This window comes from Schistocerca gregaria, chromosome 4 (assembly GCF_023897955.1).
Source record: "Schistocerca gregaria isolate iqSchGreg1 chromosome 4, iqSchGreg1.2, whole genome shotgun sequence".
NCBI lineage: Eukaryota > Metazoa > Arthropoda > Insecta > Orthoptera > Acrididae > Schistocerca > Schistocerca gregaria.
In genome coordinates, this window is record NC_064923.1 from 712,264,504 (window position 1) to 712,286,082 (window position 21,579).

The 21,579-nt window shown below is 42.9% G+C and overlaps 1 protein-coding gene across 1 annotated transcript in view; it reads left to right on the plus strand.

The window, feature by feature from the left end:
* LOC126267447 (uncharacterized) overlaps positions 1–21,579 on the plus strand; it is a 56,270-nt gene that overhangs the window by 20,739 nt on the left and 13,952 nt on the right. Inside the window, exons 3-4 of the mRNA XM_049972716.1 lie at positions 7,361–7,432; positions 9,629–9,727. Of these exons, the coding sequence (XP_049828673.1) occupies positions 7,361–7,432; positions 9,629–9,727 (171 nt within the window). The remainder of the gene's footprint in view (positions 1–7,360; positions 7,433–9,628; positions 9,728–21,579) is intronic.

Below are 21,579 nucleotides of genomic sequence, written 5' to 3' on the forward strand. Positions count from 1 at the left end.
CAACTGCAATCCTGTCGTTTTCGCTTCGCGTGTCTGCATAATATTCAACGGAGAAATTTTGTGTTCTTCATGGTAGCCATAGTGGCTACTCTAGGCAAAACTGAGGCAGTGAAATGAATGTAAAGCGTATTATTAAAATTCGTCTAGACTCGTTTCGGTAGCATATTTACCTCGCCATGGTTCATTCTGAAATCACTTCTCGTCAATACGGCCTCATTTGTTATATAAGTAACTTTGTGGTGGACGCAATTGGGTGTTATGCGAAGTGGCCGGTTTCCATTCGCGCTACTGTGGGGGATTTTTCCTTGGTGGGAGGAGAGGACAATGCACCACTCAGCCTCATAGTGCCCACTGAGAGCTATTTTAATGAGTCGTAGCGTCTCCTAGGGCGAAAGAAAGTCTCTTCAAACGAGATTCAACGTTTCCAAGTCGACCGAGAGGTCGACAACGGGCGAGCACGCTGTATGCTGACCTCTCAACTTTCCATACCGCATCCAAATGACGCCATTGCCTAAGGATAACAATGCGGTCGATCTGTCCCCGGTGGTGTATTGAGGCCATAAGGCAAACAGTTTCTGTATAAGGACCTCCACTACGCAGTCAATACATCAGGAATGCTTATTGCGAATTGTGTTGACAATCTCTGTATGTGATATCAGAATTTTGGTGGAAGTGGAGGACTGGGTATTAGCTGTCGAGGCTGAAGTGAATGAAATCCCTGTTTCTTTAAACAGTTCCAAATAATGAGAAAGTCAAGCTGTGCAGGATGACTGGCTTGGTTACCCGCCAGATGATGGGAAGATGGAGCGCGCCTTCTCGATCCAACTGGCGGTAATCTGAATCCCGGTCGAATCTGAGGCGGGCATACCGCAGTACTCGGTGATGAAAGTTGATTCTGGTCGAAAATGCAACAAGCTGCTGCAGGACCCTTGAAACAACAATCTCAGTTGTTAGATTTTCCCTGCAAGTGACTTAGCACAGATTAAATATCTCGCGCCAACAACAACAAAGCTTAAAATTTCTTTAACTTAAACATAAGAGCTCAAAGTTCAATAAACGGACAAATATTATTCAACTTGTCCTCCTTCAAATAGTACGAGTATACCCCTTAAGGACTCTAGTGTGGGATACCCCCATCAACTCAACAACTTATCACTATGTATTTGTATGACAGACCTGACGGGCAGCAGGCGATGTAAATACAAGAGCTTAATTTTATGAATCAAACATCTTAAACGACAAGAGAAGCAGAGTTAAAGGTCAAGAACGGGACTGTTAAATGAGCTTAAGACAGACTAAGCTCTAAATTACTCTACTCAGATACAAATACGTTAGTGTGACACACAGGTTCCCCATTACGCCCACAGAATCACAAAATCATGTACAGGTGCCTATAAACTTAAACATAACTAGATGTGGCCGCGTAAGAAGGATGAAATACCGGACAGGCCTTCACACAGCTGAACCTGAGGTGCTGTGCAGATTAAGTGAAGTACGACGTATCAGTACTTACGGCTAAACAACTAACCATTGCGTAGCAGCACTTCACTATTGTACACAAGCGAAGCGCCGTACTTCAAACAAAAGTGCTCCGCAATAGCAACCGCCTCAAAAAGGGAAAAAGCAACATCATAAGAGCCTTAAAATAGGCTCAACAAAAACAGTTGTAATTAGACAAAAAAAGAAAACTGATCTCACACCGCCCTGCACTGTTGAGAACCGTCTGACCATGCGACAGGCCGGCCGAAGTGGCCGAGCGGTTCTAGGCGCTGCAGTCTGGAACCGCGAGACCGATACGGTCGCAGGTTTGAATCCTGTCTCGGGCATGGTTGTGTGTGATGTCCTTAAGTTAGTTAGGTTTAAGTAGTTCTCAGTTCTAGGAGACTAATGACCTCAGAAGTTGAGTCCCATAGTGCTCAGAGCCATTTGAACCAATTTAACCATGCGACAGCACACCACAGGGACGCGTCATTATCCAAGTTTCAACGTTCTCGAAACCATACCAAGGCGGCACCCCATCAGTTCTTCCCTTTTTGATTAGTCTGATAACACCAAGAAAGAGAAAATCGACGATTATCACGCTTTGGAGAGGTGACTACTAACGCAGTAACGTTCGATTGGATCACTTTATGACGACAAATAGGCGTTGTAACACTCCTTTGTAAATGACAAACTTAAACAACAAACGTTGCTATCGTAGCTTATCCTTAAAGTAGCCCACAACGGCAGCACCACACAAGTTCTTGAAGGCGGCGTGCTTATGGGCGTTCCCTTCTTATAACTTGAAGTAAACTCCTTCGAGACGTCTTTCAACGCTTTTAAAACACCGTTAACCACCTTGGTGGCAACAGTGGAGCTCCACTGAGTGACCACCAATCTTGGCGACAAATTACACAAGCCTGTACCTTTCAGAAAAAGCGAACAACAATCTTAGAACAATAAGAATAGAAACGTGGGTAGTAAGACCAGATTTCAGAGGTTTTCATCAAACTAGAACCGAGTTGTTTGCTCAATACTTTGCAAAGTTCAGTTCGAATTATCAGTTAGGATTTCACAGCATGCTACGCGGAATTTTAATTTAATAGAAATGTATCACAATTCAACCAGAAAAATCCGAAATTTCCGTAATTGTCTCATACATCGGTACTTGAACCTTCTGAAAATAACTGCAGTCTCCTCAGTTTCGCGACCGATCGTAATTCATAAATCTTTCCAGAGCTCAGTACATACACGGTTCACCGTCACGAAAGCTGAGCACTGATCCTCTTTCATCAGAAATGATCTCTCTCATGATGCAGTAGGCGCACGAAGGAGCTCTGTTCTGATTGGTTAGGACACTTCACAGCCAATCAGATTGCAGTTGTAATCATCACATACCGAGTTATCTACCTTTCACCAATCAAATTATCAACATTACTTTTGATCAATTTATTAAACAAAATGTTGAAAATTTAATCGATTCTTCACATACGGGTGATCAAAATGTCCGTATAAATTTGAAAACATAATAAACCACGGAAAACTGACACACATGCTTGGAATTACATGGGGTTTTATTAGCACGAAAAAAAAACATAGTTCACAGAATGTCCGACAGATGGCGCTGGACAGCAAAACGTCAGTGACTGCACGTGACAATCGTGTATAAAAGAAGCTGTAATGAGACAGAGAATCAGATGCACCAGCAGTCGCAGCATGTTGACGTTACCTGAAAAGTCGCTTTTAGTGAAGCTGTGTTATCAGAATTGTGAATGTGCTAGTTCAACGTTACGACCCTATCGCCATAGGAAGGGGATTCGAATGGGTAAAGGTCCGTTGACAAATGGAGCTGTGGCGAGAATGATTTCGAAGTTCGAATCCACGGGTTGTTTAGGCGATAGACCCCATAGTGGCCGACCGAGCACAAGGCGTAATGGTGCTGAGGCAGTTCAGGAAGAAATGGAGACTGTAGGGGGTTCGTCTGTGCACGGGAAAGTTAGAGCTCGTGCAGTCGCACGTCGCACCGGCATTCCATACACTACTTTTTGATTGGCACTGAGGCATTCCCTCTGATGCTATCCGTACAAAATCCATAGGCATCATGAACTGTTACCCACCTCCTTCTCCTGTGAAGCGGAGGGCATTTGCGGTGTGGGCGTTTCAAAAGATGGCGAAAGATGATGATTGGTTGAGTAACGTGTTGTGGACCGACGAATCTCATTTCTCTCTCCGAGGGTCTGTGAACGCCCACAACTGCAGAATTTAGGCTGCCAAAAATCTTAGAACTGTCGTGGAAACTACATTGTACGACGAGAAAGTCACGGTATGGGTTGGATTTACCGCATCTACCGTTATCGGGCCTTTTTTTCTTCAAGGAAATGCGCGATTCTGGTTTTGTAACTACTACCGTGATGTTACAGAATCGCATCATCCCCAGATTGGCTGATATGAAATCATGATAACGTGCTCCATTGAGCGTAGGTGGAAGAACATACTGACGAAACTAAAATGAGCTCTAACATGGAAATCAAGCGTTTCCGGACAAATGTCCACATAACATTTTTTCTTTATTTATATGTGAGGAATGTTTCCTGAACGTTTGGCCGTACCTTTTTGTAACACCCTGTATATATGATAATGCACTCACTACCAATATAAATGCCTCTGACGTTATCTTACAATTTATATAACGCCAATAAAAATTAATACACTGACAAAAAGAAATCGCAACATCAAGAAAGAGTTATGGGACGTAAATGAAAGTTCGAGGGGTTGTTTTTACATATGTAAGATGGCGTCTATTCATATTTCGTGCCCGTCGCGTAAATAATGGCGCTAGTTGCACCACTAAGAAGATACCAGAGTGTCGACTTGTTGCCTTGGTCTGCTCGATCGCCAGATCTGACTCCAGTCTAGCACGTATGGGACATCAACTCCATCTACATCCACAAAAAGCATTTACCGTCCCTGCGCTGTGCCTTATGCACGGAACTCCATCCCACAAACTGACATCCGGCGTCTGTACGACACAATGCATACACGTTTGCATGCTTGCATTGAACTTTCTGGTGCGTACCCCGGCTCAGAGATGGTAATTGGATATCTCTATAGGCCCCCTGGCTATGCAGCTGTTGTGGCTGAGCACCTGAAGGATAATTTGGAAAATTTTTCGACTAGATTTCCCCACCATGTTATAGTTCTGGGTGGAGATTTTAATTTGCCGGATATAGACTGGGAGACTCAAACGTTCATAACGGATGGCAGGGACAAAGAATCCAGTGAAATTTTTTTAAGTGCTTTATCTGACAACTACATTGAGCAGTTAAACAGAGAACCGACTCGTGGCGATAACATATTAGACCTTCTGGAGACAAACAGACCCGAACTATTTGAAACCATTAACGCAGAACAGGGAATCATCGATCATAAAGTGGTTATTGCATCGATGATTTCAGCCATAAATATAAATATTAAAAAAGTTAGGAAGATTTTCCTGTTTAGCAAAAGTGACAAAAAGCAGATTACAGAGTACCTGACGGCTCAACACAAAAATTATGTATCAAGCACACATAGTGCTGAGGATCAGTGGAGAAAGTTCAAAACAATCGTACAGTATGCGTTAGATGAGTATGTGCCAAGCAAGATAGTAAGAGATGGAAAAGAGCCACCGTAGTACAACAAACGAGTTAGAAAACTGCTGCGGAAGCAAAGGGAACTGCACAGCAAACATAAACATAGCCAAAGCCTTGCAGGCAAACAAAAATTGCGCGAAGCGAAATGTAGTGTGAGAAGGGCTATGCGAGTGGCGTGCAATGAATTCGAAAGTAAAGTTCTATGTACTGACTTGGCAGAAAATCCTAAGAAATTTAGGTCTTATGTCAAAGCGATAGGTGGATCAAAACAAAATGTCCAGACACTCTGTGACCAAAATGGTACTGAAACAGAGGATGACAAACTAAAGGCCGATATACTAAATGTCTGTTTCCAAAGCTGTTTCACAGAGGAAGACTGCACTGTAGTTCCCCCTCTAGATTGTCACACAGATGACAGAATGGTACATATCGAAATAGACGATAGAGGGATAGAGAAACAATTAAAATCGCTCAAAAGAGGAAATTCCGCTGGAGCTGATGGGATACCAGTTCGATTTTACACAGAGTACGCGAAGGAACTTGCCCCCTTTCTTGCAGCGGTGTACCATAGGTCTCTAGAAGAGCGAAGCGTTCCAAAGGATTGGAAAAGGGCACAGGTCATCCCCGTTTTTAAGAAGGGACGTCAAACAGATGTGCAGAACTATAGACCTATATCTCTAACGTCGATCAGTTGTAGAATTTTGGAACACGTATTATGTTCGAGTATAACGACTTATATGGAGAATAGAAATCTACACTGTAGGGATCAGCATGGGTTTCGAAAAAGACGGTCGTGTGAAAGCTAGCTCGCGCTATTCGTCCACGAGACTCAGAGGGCCATAGACACGGGTTTCCAGGTAATTGCCGTGTTTCTTGACTTCCGCAAGGCGTCCGATACAGTTCCCCATAGTCGTTTAATGAACAAAGTAAGAGCATATGGACTATCAGACCAATTGTGTGATTGGATTGAAGAGTTCCTAGATAACAACGCAGCATGTCATTCTCAATGAAGAGAAGACTTCCGAAGTAAGAGTGATTTCTGCTTTGCCACAGGGGAGTGTCGTAGGGCCGTTGCTATTCACAATATATATAAATGACCTTGTGGAAAACTTCGGAAGTTCACTGAGCCTTTTTGCGGATGATGCTGTAGTATATCGAGAGGATGTAACAATGAAAAATTGTACTGAAATGCAGGAGGATCTGGAGCAAATTGACGCATGGTGCAGGGAATGGCAATTGAATCTCAATGTAGACATGTGTAATGTGCTGCGAATACATAGAAAGAAAGATCAATTATCATTTAGCTACAATATAGCAGGTCAGCAACTGGAAGCAGTTTATTCCATAAATTATCTGGACGTACGCATTAAGAGTGATTTAAAATGGAATGATCACATGAAGTTGATCGTCGGTAAAGCAGATGCCAGACTGAGATTCATTGGAAGAATCCTAATGAAATGCAATCCGAAAACAAAGGAAGTAGGTTACAGCACGCTTGTTCGCCCACTGCTTCAATATTGCTCAGCAGTGTGCGATCCGTACCAGATAGGTTGGATAGAAGAGATAGAGAAGATCCAACGGAGAGCAGCGCGCTTCGTTACAGGATCATTTAGTAATCGCGAAAGCGTTACGGAGATGATAGATAATCTCCAGTGGAAGACTCCGCTGGGGAGACGCTCAGTAGCTCGGTACGGGCTTTTGTTGAAGCTTCGAGAACATACCTTCACCGTGGAGTCAAGCAGTATATTAATCCCTCCTACGTATATATCGCGAAGAGACCATGAGGATAAAATCAGAGAGATTAGAGCCCACACAGAGACATACCGACAATACTTCTTTCCACGAACTATACGAGACTGGAATAGAAGGGAGAACCGATTGAGGTACTTAAGGTACGCTGCGCCACACAGCGTCAGGTAGCTTGCGGAGTATGGATGTAGATGTAGATGTAGATGTCAATGTACTAGCACTTCACATTTGCAATGGCTTATCTCGCACTTACGACGTAGCACCAATACTTCCTCGATTCTCACTTCTGCTGAGAAAATCTCACAAAGATGCACTGTAGACATTAATTATTGCCAAACAGTTTGTTTGGACTGTTATTCGCTGTTTTCATGTTTCTTTCACGTAAGATACTAGTTGAAGTTAACGGATTCACTAACGTTAAATTTGTATAGGAGGCAGAACATTTTTTTCAGTATATTTTTGATTCCAATTCAAATAATTCACAATTATTTGTGTTTCAGATAGGAAGCGCTTTGGGCAGGGAGCTAGAACTTTCTGGTTCCATCAAGGATCTGGAACGAGTCAGTGCAACAGTAAGTCCACACAGAATTTTAAAATGCTTACCTGAAATTTTCTCTTTCATTTGTTATCTTCCATTTCACATACTGCTGTTTAACTCCGAGGTATCTTTTTTTAGTTACAACATACATAGACATCCGAAAAGGAAGAGGCTATGTCCCCCTCCTGGGGGAATTACAGAATTCTCTAACGTTTCTAGCAGTGATTTACTGCGATGCTTACTAAGTCGCAGATTTAGCACTGCCGAGTGCAAAGGGAAATGGTGCAGTTTTTTACAATTTATTTCCTCTTCCCCGCTTTCAGGAGCGTTGATTTCGTAGTTTGGCCCGATTACTTTTTGTTACTATCCAACAGAATTTTCTCTATTGTTTTGATTGCGTTTACTGTTTCAGACTTTAAAGTTTTAGTGACAGTATAACTTTATTAGTATGCAAAGAAAAGTATTTACTGTGAACAACTCGTTGAACATCATATAGCTAAGTATGGGAAGTTTTTAATATCTTCTCTTTGAATCAAACTGATGGCGCTGATGTTCATATTACTAACAAATATTTACGTGGAATATGCTAGTGCTTATGATTACCTTTTCGATATCACAGTCATTCAGTTGATTCCGATCCATCATTTAAGGTACCATACATTTTGTGTATTCCCTGTAACATTTGGTTCGTTAGAATCTAAGCATCTTCAGACTCACGAAATAAGTTACAACCAAAATGGAAATTTAAGAATGTAGCCACATCTTGAATAAATTTCTGTCGGCGCCCGTGACAACATTTATCTACATTGGCATAATGAACTCCTAATTGTACTATGTGTTACTAATTAGTACACTACCAATTGCAGAAATTAGTAAATTAGTAATCACTACATTGTAATGTGAATAATTTTCATTAAGTCAGCTAAGAACCGTTAATTTTTGGATGGTACTGTCGCTTCAAAAATTTTACTACAATGTGGCATGTCGAACTATGCGCTTACATATTGTACATTTAATTACTAATTTTGATGTGAGTCATTGTATTTCTTTTTCCCTTGTATTTTGATCGAATAATGGCGGTAAAGTGCAATCCCCGTGGGCAAAGTAAGCGTGATCGAGACAGTTAATTTTGTTTAATATATATCTTACCTGATTAATATGAAAATTAACCTTTTCAAATTTGGGAGTGGAAACCAATGGCAAAATCCATGTTCATACTCAAATATGGACATGTACAAGTTTTCCACAAGACTAGTATTTCTGGCTGTTCAGTAAGTACTATTAAAATTTACGTACAATCCCCTTTAAGCTAACGTCTCCAAATCACATGGCATATACATGAGCAGTTTCTTCTCCAGACTTAAATCTAACCTAAAACTTCAATTTCAGTAATAACTGTTTGATGCTCCAGAGAAAAATAATGAAGGATATACTTGTATCCTACAGTCTGACAAACATAACATAGGGAAACAGTAACACGCATAGTACCTTCACGGTTTGTTGTAGGTTCCACTGTGAGAAGAAGTGGTATTGGCTTCTCAGGTCATACCGTAAAACTAACAACACCGTAAGGAATGAATGCAAAGTCATATCTTAAAGTAATAAGCCACGTATTTTAAGTTCTGAGTAGAGTTACAGACCAGTGATTTAAAATTATTCTCATAGAGCACACCTGGAAACATCTCTGCAATAAATACGTATAAAAATTTCGAAAAACCATTATTGTCTTTGATATCTCTCTTCCCTCAGAAGGTTGTAAAATGACATACCAAAGCCCTATATTAACAACCAGTAAGGAAAACTGAAGAAATTCGGTTCCCATTTATGAGGAAACTGCAGCTTTCTGACAGAATGAAGAATACCATACACTTGTAGAATTTTATTATATATAATAGTGCCTAACGCTGAAGCATATTGTAAATATTACGATAGCATAAATTTGCTGTGATGAAACACTGTGTGTCTCGCAACAAAATATGTGCAGGTAAATCAACACTTACTTCTTTTATTTCTTTGTCTATCACTGAAGGTACTTGAAACATGTAGGTTAATCACGGTCCATATAAACGCTAATAAAAGTTCCGTTGCCAAACACGAGTGATATTTATTCTTTACTCTAAGCTCAGCATAGTCTAAGTTAATTATTCATATTACCTTGTGACACCTAATTTATTCCACACGTTTCCACACACACAATTGAAATTCGTATTCTTTATCCTTGTTGTTGCAGATTCAAGGTTCATCGCCTCCAGAAGCGAAGACTATCCTACAAGTGCTTGAACACAAAATCACAGAGCTGCTTAGGTGCATATTTGCCACACTGAGACAAGTAAGTCTGGCCGTTGCATACGGTATATCTGTCTTGCCACCATTAAACCGCAACTACCTATAAACTGTTCGAGCTACAGCAAGTTTTCTCTTCAATAGCTATGTCAACCTTGTGATCTAATTAACAAGCGACTGGAAGGACTAAGCATGCTCAGTAAATACGGGAAAAAATTGTGTTCAACGTAATATATAACTAATTGCCTCATTTCCACTTGAATGTGGCCAGTATCGTATCAGTACATCGTGATTGGTCCCCTTTCCGCACTTCCAGAAAAAATAGCAGTAAGAAACCCGAAATATTCTAATTAACGCATAGGTAGTATTTAAAAATTCAGAGTAGCGGAAGCAAATCAGATGTATGATAACACAACGCGGAGTACAAAATATACAATTTGTGCTTCGGCTACAGTCGGTAAATGTCTCCCTCCCCCCCCAACTGGACAGAGTTTGGCAAGAAATCCATCAGGGAGACAGCCAACAACACTATCAAACAACGAGAAGCCGAATAACTGTTTACATAAGAGACAGCGGTGGACCAACGCGTTTTTGATTTGCTCAATTTGTGAAAATATTTCTGTTGAATAGATCATCCAAGTTCTTTTTTTTTTTAATTATAGTCATCTGTTTGCCTGTACGTGTACATCATATCTACCGATTTTCGTCCCATTCGAATAATTCCTTGGTGACGCGACGTTCTACTTAATTTTATTATTTTTTTCCTTACGTCGTATATTAAGACAAGTTATCATCGACACTCTGCAGGATTTACTAAACTCTATAAGTTGCCTTCTTACCTCCACCGTGTTTCAACGGTACTACATACTCTCCACATTTCAACATATCAATTTTGAAAGCATCAACCCCGTACCCACCCATCGACCCACCCACCCACCCGCCCACCCACCCACCCACACACACACACACACATATATATATATATATATATATATATATATATATATATACTCACCCTTACCGCTCCACAGGCGAAATGACAATAGGGATTGATCCATTCTTCTGAGGATTATAGGTTAATAGGGGAGATAATTATAGGGATATTTTATCATTAACTGGTTGACATCTTTATAAAGCAGCACCAGTAACAATGGCAATGAATATTTGAAAGAAATAATAATAACAATTTTATCCTCCTTCACTTTCAATAGTCCCCAGCTGTGACTTGTAAGTTAGTGCTCTCAATTTAATCAATCACATAACTTCCTGTCTCAGTAAATCAACTGGATGTGAAGAGTGGAAGATGCGATGTTTGCTCTTCGTAAATAATGACAGGGAAATATGCTAACATGAGTCAGGTGCACAATATTTAGACCCTCAATCCCGTTTATCGCTGTATTCTCTCTCTCTTTTTTTCTCCTTCCGTCTTTCTCTATATCTCTCTTATAGATACATACAAAAACATGTGCATTGATTACTAGCGGTACAAATGGAAGACGAGAAAAAAATCGTCATACGTTCATACAAGAAGTATCTGTAACTTCAGTACCAGCAGTAAGAAAATAAAGCCCTCATTCATAGAAAATATTCGTTGTTAAAATCACGGTGCAATGTATGAATTTCGCTAAGGCCTAGCGTAAGTGTTGAGATGCAGAGGGAGAAACTTCCCAATTGCTTTCTATAATTGCTCATTTTCTTCTTCCGTGGCGCAAGCGGTATTAACAGTACTCTGGATCATAGGTATGATTAGCAATCTGGCTTTTAATCTATTTGTTAGGTTACAGAGTACGCAGCGTGTCATCGTGGGTGGAGTGTCATCAAACAGAGGTGTCCATGGAAAGAGTATTGTGAACCTTTGTACTTCATACTGTCTGTTAATCACCTGGTAGAGATTACGAATAGTAGCCGTAGAGTTTTTGAAAATGATGCAGATGCTGTTTGAAAGGAGCCCTAGTTATATCTGATAGATCTTGAAAAGATTCACCTTGGTGCAAAGATAAGCACCATGCTTTAAATTTACACAAACTGAAAGTTGTGCTTTCCACAAAACTTAAAGATTTGCTACGCCGTGACATCAATAAGTCGCAAATACACTCCTGGAAATTAAAGTAAGAACACCGTGAATTCATTGTCCCAGGAAGGGGAAACTTTATTGACACATTCCTAGGGTCAGATACATCACATGATCACACTGACAGAACCACAGGCACATAGACACAGGCAACAGAGCATGCACAATGTCGGCACTAGTACAGTGTATATCCACCTTTCGCAGCAATGCAGGCTGCTATTCTCCCATGGAGACGATCGTAGAGATCCTGGATGTAGTCCTGTGGAACGGCTTGCCATGCCATTTCCACCTGGCGCCTCAGTCGGACCAGCGTTCGTGCTGTACGTGCAGACCGCGTGAGACGACGCTTCATCCAGTCCCAAACATGCTCAATGGGGGACAGATCCGGAGATCTTGCTGGCCAGAGTAGTTGACTTACACCTTCTAGAGCACGTTGGGTGGCACGGGATACATGCGGACGTGCATTGTCCTGTTGCAACAGCAAGTTCCCTTGCCGGTCTAGGAATGGTAGAACGATGGGTTCGATGACGGTTTGGATGTACCGTGCACTATTCAGTGTCCCCTCGACGATCACCAGAGGTGTACGGCCAGTGTAGGAGATCGCTCCCCACACCATGATGCCGGGTGTTGGCCCTGTGTGCCTCGGTATATGCAGTCCTGATTGTGGCGCTCACCTGCACGGCGCCAAACACGCATACGACCATCATTGGCACCAAGGCAGAAGCGACTCTCATCGCTGAAGACGACACGTCTCCATTCGTCCCTCCATTCACGCCTTTCGCGATACCACTGGTCGCGGGCTGCACGATGTTGGGGCGTGAGCGGAAGACGGCCTAACGGTGTGCGGGACCGTAGCCCAGCTTCATGGAGACGGTTGCGAATGGTCCTCGCCGATACCCCAGGAGCAACAGTGTACCTAATTTGCTGGGAAGTGGCGGTGCGGTCCCCTACGGCACTGCGTAGGATCCTACGGTCTTGGCGTGCATCCGTGCGTCGCTGCGATCCGGTCCCAGGTCGACGGGCACGTGCACCTTCCGCCGACCACTAGCGACAACATCGATGTACTGTGGAGACCTCACGCCCCACGTGTCGAGCAATTCTGCGGTACGTCCACCCGGCCTCCCGCATGCCCACTATACGCCCTCGCTCAAAGTCCGTCAACTGCACGTACGGTTCGCGTCCACGCTGTCGCGGCATGCCACTAGTGTTAAAGATTGCGATGGAGCTCCGTATGCCACGGCAAACTGGCTGACACTGACGGCGGCGGTGCACAAATGCTGCGCAGCTAGCGCCATTCGACGGCCAACACCGCGTTTCCTGGTGTGTCCGCTGTGCCGTGCGTGTGATCATTGCTTGTACAGCCCTCTCGCAGTGTCCGGAGCAAGTATGGTGGGTCTGACACACCGGTGTCAATGTGTTCTTTTTTCCATTTCCAGGAGTGTAGAATTAGTCAACTTATGCAAACACCTCGATCTAACTATTTATGATGATATGAAATGGAACCGTTATTCGCATAATGGTACAAGCTCAGTCTTAGCTACAAAGGAGACAGCTGAAACATTTTGAGCTCGAAGGACCACTCCTGTGCGAAGTTTGGTCACAGCGGTGCGCCGAACGAGGGATAAGCATAGGCTAGCTTAGACAAACAGCATCAAAAGTCAAAAATTTTATTAACACTCAAGCCACTACACTAAAAGTATATTGGTGAAAGTGGCGGCCACGCCCCCTCTCAGCCTGCGGCGGCAACTACGCATGGCACTGGGGAACTGTCGTCTACCTAGCTGTAACGTTCGCGCTCAGGGATGCTGACTCCAGAAGCTTACGCAATGGGCTGTTGCCCAGTTAGTGGAACACGGCTGCTCGCCTCTGGTGGTGGATCTCACCCTTCCGACTGACGGCGCAAGGCGCCTCGGCGGCCGCACCAGTGAAGAAGAGTGGGCAGCTGTACTACCCCGGTGTGTTCCGCTGCCCTCCAGTGCAAGAGTCTGTTTGCTGCGGGAGTGGGAGAGAAGGCAGCCCACCGGTAGTGAAATACCAAGAGGAGAGCTTGGCCCTATCAGATGGTGTGACAGTGCAGGCCCGAACCTGTAGCGCTAACGTGCTGTCTCGTATCACTCAGTTGTCCGGCGTGGTGCTGCCTTTCCCACGTTCTATGCCGTATTGATTACGGCTCTACTAAAACAAATGGTTACTTATACTGTTTCATGGTCCACTAGTGTCAACACGCTATTCCAGTCACGCTCAGAGCAAGGAACCCACGGCCTGATGTCGAAACGGTTTTGCACGTCCTGACAGAGCTCTCCTATACAGCTTCGTTGTGTTATTGTGGTGCTTAATCTGGGTTGTCTCGTGCTATATAAGCAGCCCCACTGCTGCACCTGGCATGCTGACACTTCACACATTCCTGACATATGTCCCACATCCCTACCCCAGACCGATTTGCAAAAGAATGTAAGTATATTACAGTCACCACTCTTATTTTCCTTACTTGCGTTTCATTCGGCCATCCTGGTTTAGGTTTTCCGTGACTTCCCTAAATCGTTTGAGGCAAATGCCGGGATGGTTCCTTTGAAAGGGCACGGCCGATTTCCTTCCCAATCCTTCCCTAACCCGAGCTTGCGCTCCGTCTCTAATGACCTCGTTGTTGACGGGACGTTAAACACTAACCACCACCACCTTACTTGCGTTTAGTTTCGTTACACAGACCTATCATCAGGCCATCCTACGAACAAAAAATCCTAAGACCTAGGACACTGTATAATATCATAAGTTATATTTACTAAACATTTATACAAAATTTTTTCTTTTGGTCTACGACAGCAAGTGCATAGCATAGACTGCAACAGTAAAGTGCAACAGTGAATTGTATAAGTAGCCCCATAGGCAGACTAAAAATTGTGACTAAAGATTAAACGATATACATTTTTCCTACACTTTAGTGTCCACTGGCTGCTTAAAATCTGCAGGTGCACTGCTAGTTTCTCCGGTAATACCTAAAAAATAGTACGGAAATATAGTGCGGAAGACCCTGATCCCAGGCCCCTACCACAGACCGATTTGCAACAGAACTCATCACACTCTTGACTTTGAGGTTTGTTTATTGGTACTGCAAGTGAAACCTTGATTTGGAATTGTAGTCACTTTAAATGGATGGGAAATTCCAGCTACTGGTTTTTTCAGGGTAGGAGTTGAGCTGCAATCTACAAATGTGTAGATTATGAAGTTTTGGACTACTCATATTCCGTAGCAGTTTTCCAATCACAAGCCGAAGAGCCATGAACACAACTTCCCTGTTTTATGTAAAACCAACTAAAAGGAAGAAAACAGCACATTCTTGTGTGTACAATTTTTGCTTCGCATTCTTTCTTGTAGTACCTACGAAGTACATAGGAATACTTATGGGACAAAGAACTCTGTAATGTTTTATATGCTCTGCTATAGTAGTTAACATTGACTGCAAGAAAGAAAACGAAACTGCACATTATCACTGCACAACAAACATGTGTTTCTCGCAGTCCGTTTCATTCATATATCGTGTAAAAATTTGAAACAACACGGTCAAGAAATTTTCCAGATTTTTGGTAACAACAATTCACTATTAAATAAATATTTATATACTTTTAATATGTAACATCCGTAAGATTATTAGAGTAACTTATAAATATTTGGAAGAAACTGGTCAAGCACTTTCCAAAATTTATGTTAAAACATTTTCCTATTACATTCTTTTTACACACATGGTGTTTCGAATTTCCGTTACAAACATCTAGTACGTGTAGAGGCAAGTGTGTACACAGTATTTTGAATAGAAAACCCATGCCTTGAAACGTCAACCAACGATACTACAGAACGTGAAAATTATAGTCAGCGGCGCCTGTAAATGAATGTGTGTACATGGTGAATCCGTGAGGACGTTACAAGCTTTCAAGGATGATGGAGAAGTATAAATGTATCAATGTGAGGTAAGGGTCTCTGATTCGGAAAAAACGAGTCGAAAATTACAAGCGAAAATCATTGTGATACCTCTACCAGCGGAATACGTCTACCGATACTGTTTGTGCAATGAATGTAAGACATTCAACTTCGAGAAGTGGTAGTATAGACCAGACTAAGAAGAAACGTGCAGTGAACATGCACTAGGGGCTATGAGCACTTTTTCATCTTCGCTAGTGTGAAATACAGCATCTCTGTTGTACAAAGGCCGGTAGCTCCTAAGATATGCATTTTACAGACCATATTTAGAAGACATTTGTTCATGTTTTGGTCCATACTACTACCTATGAAATTTACTTACCCTACAGTTTTGGCAGCAACAGTACTGGTTCACGTATTCCACTGCCAGGGATATCAGAACGGTTTTGCGTTTGTAACTGCCGACTCGCTCGTTTCCGCTACAGGGACCCTTGCCTCAAGTTAATACATTTATCCCACTCCATCATCGTTTTAAGTTTGTAACATCATCACACAATCACGCTATATATACATACATTTACAGGCGTCGTCGCCTATGACTTTGATGCTCTTTAGCGTCGTTGGTTGATGTTTTCGGACATGGGTTCCTATTCAAAATACTATGTACTTACTCCCCTCTACAAGTCTTTCAAGTTTCTACCGTGAATTTCTCTGCAAAGTATTTATTCATTCGTATATGTATCCTATGTCCATCTGGATGCTTATTAGAGAAACGTGTAAAAATTTGAAGTAAATCGGTCGCGAACTTTTAGAAGTTTTTGCGAACACCGTTTTCTCTTAGTATATGACATATGTATTATATCAAAATTTTAAACATGACTCAAGCAGCAACTGTTGAAAATCTTCACGGTAAATGATAACATCCAAACAGCTACAGGATAAATATTTACTGAAGTCCTCGTTTTATGCATTTTCACTGGAGGAAATGATTTTAGTGTATTTTTGCTTCTCATAAAGGTATATTTAGATATACCGAAACCGTGGTCAACGATTTCAATAAATCTTAATCCTGCAACTGTTTGGTTGTTATCATTTGCTGTGAATATGTATTATATATTGTATTGTCCGAATGTTTATTAGGGTATTCTGAAGTCAAAGTAATTATTCGGCTTTGCACTGTTTGATAGAGTTGTTGGATGACCTCCTGAGGGACATGGTGTAAAATTCTATCCAACTGGCGCGTTAGATCATCAAAAATCAAAAATGGTTGGTGTGTTCTGCCGATAATACTCCGAACCCACTCAATTTGGGAGATATCCGGTGACCTTACCGGACAAGGCAGAGGTTAGCAAGCACGAAGACAAGCGTTAGAAATTCTCGCCGTGTACGGACGGCCATGATTTTGCTGAAATGGAGTAGGATGGCTTTCCATGAGAGCCAACAAACCGGGGCGTAGTACATCGTCAACGTACCGCTGTGCTACAAGTGTGCCTCTAGATGACAACCAATGGGTTGCGGCTATGAAAAGAAGTGGCACCCCGGACCTTCATTCCTGGTTGTCAGGCCATATGCCAGATTGGTATCCCAGCGCTGTCATGGGCGTCTACACACATTTATATCAGTCCGTTGTCTCATTTAACGGAGTAGAATAGTCTTCAGTGATTACTCCCACCTCGCACTGTGTCCTGAAGTGCAGCGAAGCCGTATCTGGAGACGCCCCAGATAGCGGTGGGATAGGAACCTGACTGTCGCCGCCCACACGGCCCGACCATCATGAGTAATTGTGAGACAGTAAAACGCCTACAGCCGTCCTTCTGATTGTATTTATTTTGTTGCAACCAGTTTCGGCACTTCAGTGCGCCATCTTTAGACTGCAGTTGGTGCGGAACGGGCTGATACAATCCCTATATATATCGCGTCAGTGGCCACAATAACTGGATATGCACATAATTTGAAAACTTAGGTTTCATTACTCTAACCATCAACTGCCAACTACCATATCAACCCCTTCCGCGTCAACTACGGCCTGATGAAGGCGCATTGAGGCGCCGAAACAGGTTGCAACTAAACAAATAAAGTCGTAAGCACGGTTGTAGGCGTTTTATTGTCTCACAATAGTAACCGGCCGTCGTCCCAAAGACCTCCTGCCAAAAGGATGGACATACAAAAATAAGGAGTGATTGCTTGGACTGCCGTTTCTTTCTACAGCAGGACCCCTTGGTTGTCATCCCCGGCACTCTTGCAGCACAGAGGTACGTCGACGGTATACTACGCCCCTTTTCTTGCCCATCATGGCAGCTATCCCGGGCTGACATTCAGCAAGATAACGCCCGCCTGCAGACGCCGATAGTATCCATTGCTTGCCTTCATGTGTGCCAAATCCTACCTTGGCCAGCAAGGTCGCCAGATTTCTTTACAGCTGACACCGTTCAGAGCATTATGAACAGCGTCCTCCAACCAGCTCGGGATTTTGACGATCTAACGAAGCAGTTGAATACAGTTTGGCACGATATTCCTCAGGAAATCCAACTGTATCAAACAGTGCCAAACTGTTCGCATAAAGGCCCAAGGTGGACGAAAGCATTATTGACTTGCTCCATTTGTTAATCGCTTTCTCTTGAATAAATCATCATTTATTTCCGAAACTCTAATCATTTGTTTGATGCCACATGTACGTCATATCTACCGATGTTGGTCCCGTTTGTATAACTCCTTCGTGGTAGATCGGTGATAACTGCAACCCTACAACCAAGACTGCTCGTTTCTTCGTCAAATCCATCTTTATATAATACGCTTAATCACGCCCGTGGCATGTACTGACCTGCCAGTCCCGTTACTTCAAACAATACACGCTGTCGCACTCCCTGCGTGCCATAAACACAGACAAGCCATCACCCAGCCCTCGCATTCTTTCATTCACAATATTACTAAGAAATGGCCAAAATTAGTGAACGTTCAGACGTAACACCGTGCACAGCCTTAAACAACAGGCCACCAGCTTGTCACCGTTAATTGTAAAAAACGCAGTGATGTGCGTCTGAAAGGGGAACGACAGCAGCCACTGCAACATACTGACGTCCACATTGTAACACCATCCTTGCTCACCGTCAGCTCATTTGGCACCAGAGCCCCTTGGAGTGAGCTCCAACCTGAGGTGTCTTCTGTCGCGCTCCAAGAACTCAGACTTAGCGACTGCTACAGCTACACTCATCCTGCACTGATAGCAACGTTTGTTACTTACTGTCTCTATGCATACAGGGTGCGTCACCTCAAACTTTCACAGCAAATACTTTGTAGATGGGAAGCGCTATTGATGTGCGGTTTTTCACAGAATGGGTCGATAGTTAGGGGCTTGTACATTTAGCCAATAATCAGACTAATAATATTTGTAAAGTGTAATTTTGTGCAAACATATACTTTTTCATTGGAACAATGCCTATTGACATTAACAGAGTAAAAGTAGGAAACATTATATTGTCAGTGGTGTTTGTTGCAGGATTTTAGTCCGAGTCGTTTACAAGATATCGTATTTCGAAAAGTTTCCACATCAGCACTTGTTTGTGTCATTCAGCCTGCGTGGTTGCAGGATACGATATTGATATGTTTGCTTACAGTGTTCTTGTGAGTTCCTTGAGTGCACTGCGACTTGCTAGTCAGCGTGTGACAGTAAAAGCAGTAGGTCCATGCAGCAGAAAAATCCGAAATACTCATGGTGTATGGAAAGTATAGGAAGAATGCGAGTCGCTCTTGTATGCTGTATGCGGAAAGATATCCCTATCAGACGTCAACTACCTCTGCAGTTATTTATCAGCCTCTTCAAAAAGTTACATGAAGGTGGTAGTGTACTTAACACAAGGGAACAAGTGATGACGTAAGAGGGGGAAATTAATGTTACTGATGTTGCAGTTGATCCGCAAGGTAGCTCCTCTGCAATAGCTCGATAAAGTGGCATGAGCCAGAAAAGTGACCTGCGCTTTCTTCATCGACATAGATTGCGCCCCTATCATATTTCTCTCCATCAACAACTACATGGAAGCAATCATGACATTGGTGTCAACTTCTTTATATGGGGTTTATGACAGGATTCTCCAGATGTATCATTTACCCTGTTTAGTTATGAAGATACATTTACCAATGATGGCCAAGTAAACCACCGAAATATGCGCTATTGGTCCGTTGACAGTCCTCACTGCCCTCGTCAGGCGGAACGTCAGAATTCACGGAGTGTAATCAAAGGCTGTGAGATTGTGAGCCGTCAGCCTAGAGACCGGTTTCTCACAGACAGTATACTGAACGTGCACAAGTATCACAGCCACGTAGCAGACCATCTTCTACTGTTGCAGCCTAGGAGAATGCTATGGTACCAACACGACGGCTGCTCAGCCCATAATGCATGTAGTACTACAGCATGTCTTCACGAATGGTTCCCTAAGCACCTTTGCCTCCTGTTTCCCGGATTTGACGCCAAGAAAACTTTTTCTGTGAGGAAAGCTGAAAGACACTGTCCACAAGGACGTATCAACTGCACCCAATGATATACAACCACATGTTACTGCAGACTGATCGGAAATCTGCGCTAAAATGACAGCGTATGTGCAGCACTCATTCCATAGCAGACTGGAAGCGCGTATTGCTGCTGTCGTTGGTCATATTGATTACAAACTATGGTGGTCACTTGTCTCGTTAGTGGTCAGAATCCACATAACTAGCGCATGCACATGTGTTGTTTTTCAGTACGTACTATGTATTGTACAAGTTTCGGAGTGAGAACTATTCAAAATACTTTATCACTAGCAGTCATCTTGCAACAAACACCACAAACACTCTAATTTAACCCACTTTCAGCTTCTCGATGTCAACAGGTATTGTTCCACTGAAAACCAAATGTTCGCAAAAAATACTTTTCTAAGTGATAATTAACTGAAACCCTGAGCTGCCGACAGGTGTTGTTGATATACCTCGATGGGAACAGCTGAAAATGTGTGCCCCGACCGGGGATCTCCTGTTTACATGGCAGACGCTCTACCCATTTTTTTTTAAATCTCATTTTGTTCATTTTCGTTCGTTATATCTGCTCGGGGCGGACGTCGCAAGACGCCTGTTTCAGTTCGTCGTTAATGCATTAACTCATTTTTTTTGTTACAACGAGCCCCCTGACTGAACACGATGAGTTACCGTGCCGGCATATAATTGTAATCCATCTGAGCCACCGAGGACACAGATTAATAGCGCGAATGCAGGGACTTATCCCTTGCACGCTTCCCGTGGGACCCACATTCCCAACGGCCCACAATTTGCGTGTGTAATGTACCTAATAGGTATTGGCCCATCCACACATTACTCGCGCACACTAAGGTGACGATTCCCGTAAGATTTCTGACAACCTGTGCGCATTCGCACAGACGAAGGTCAATGGCTCGGTAGCCTTTAACTATATACGTATATGAAGATAGTAACTGTTCTCGAAAGAACAGATACCACTGATGACAGTGCAGCTTCTCTTGAATAAATAATTGAAACCCTCAGCTGCCGACAGGTGTTGTTGATATACGTCGATTGGGACAGCTGATCTGCTATGTAAGCAAGAGTTCCCGGGTTCGAGTACTGGTCAGGACACACATCTTCAGCTGTCTCCATCGAGGTATATCAACAACACCCCTCGGCAGCTGAGGGTTTCAGTTAATTATCATTTATTCTAGAGAAGTTGCACGGTCATCAGTGGTATCTGTTCTTTCGAGAACAGTTACTATTTTCATATGTATACTTTTCTAAGTGTTATTACAATCTGTTGACTCTCGAGTAGTACAAGCCACTGACTGCCAAACTATTCTGTGAAAATCACACATCAATAGTGCTTCCCGTTTCCGCAATATTTGAGATGCAAGTTTTAGGTGCTGCACTCTGTACATGATTAC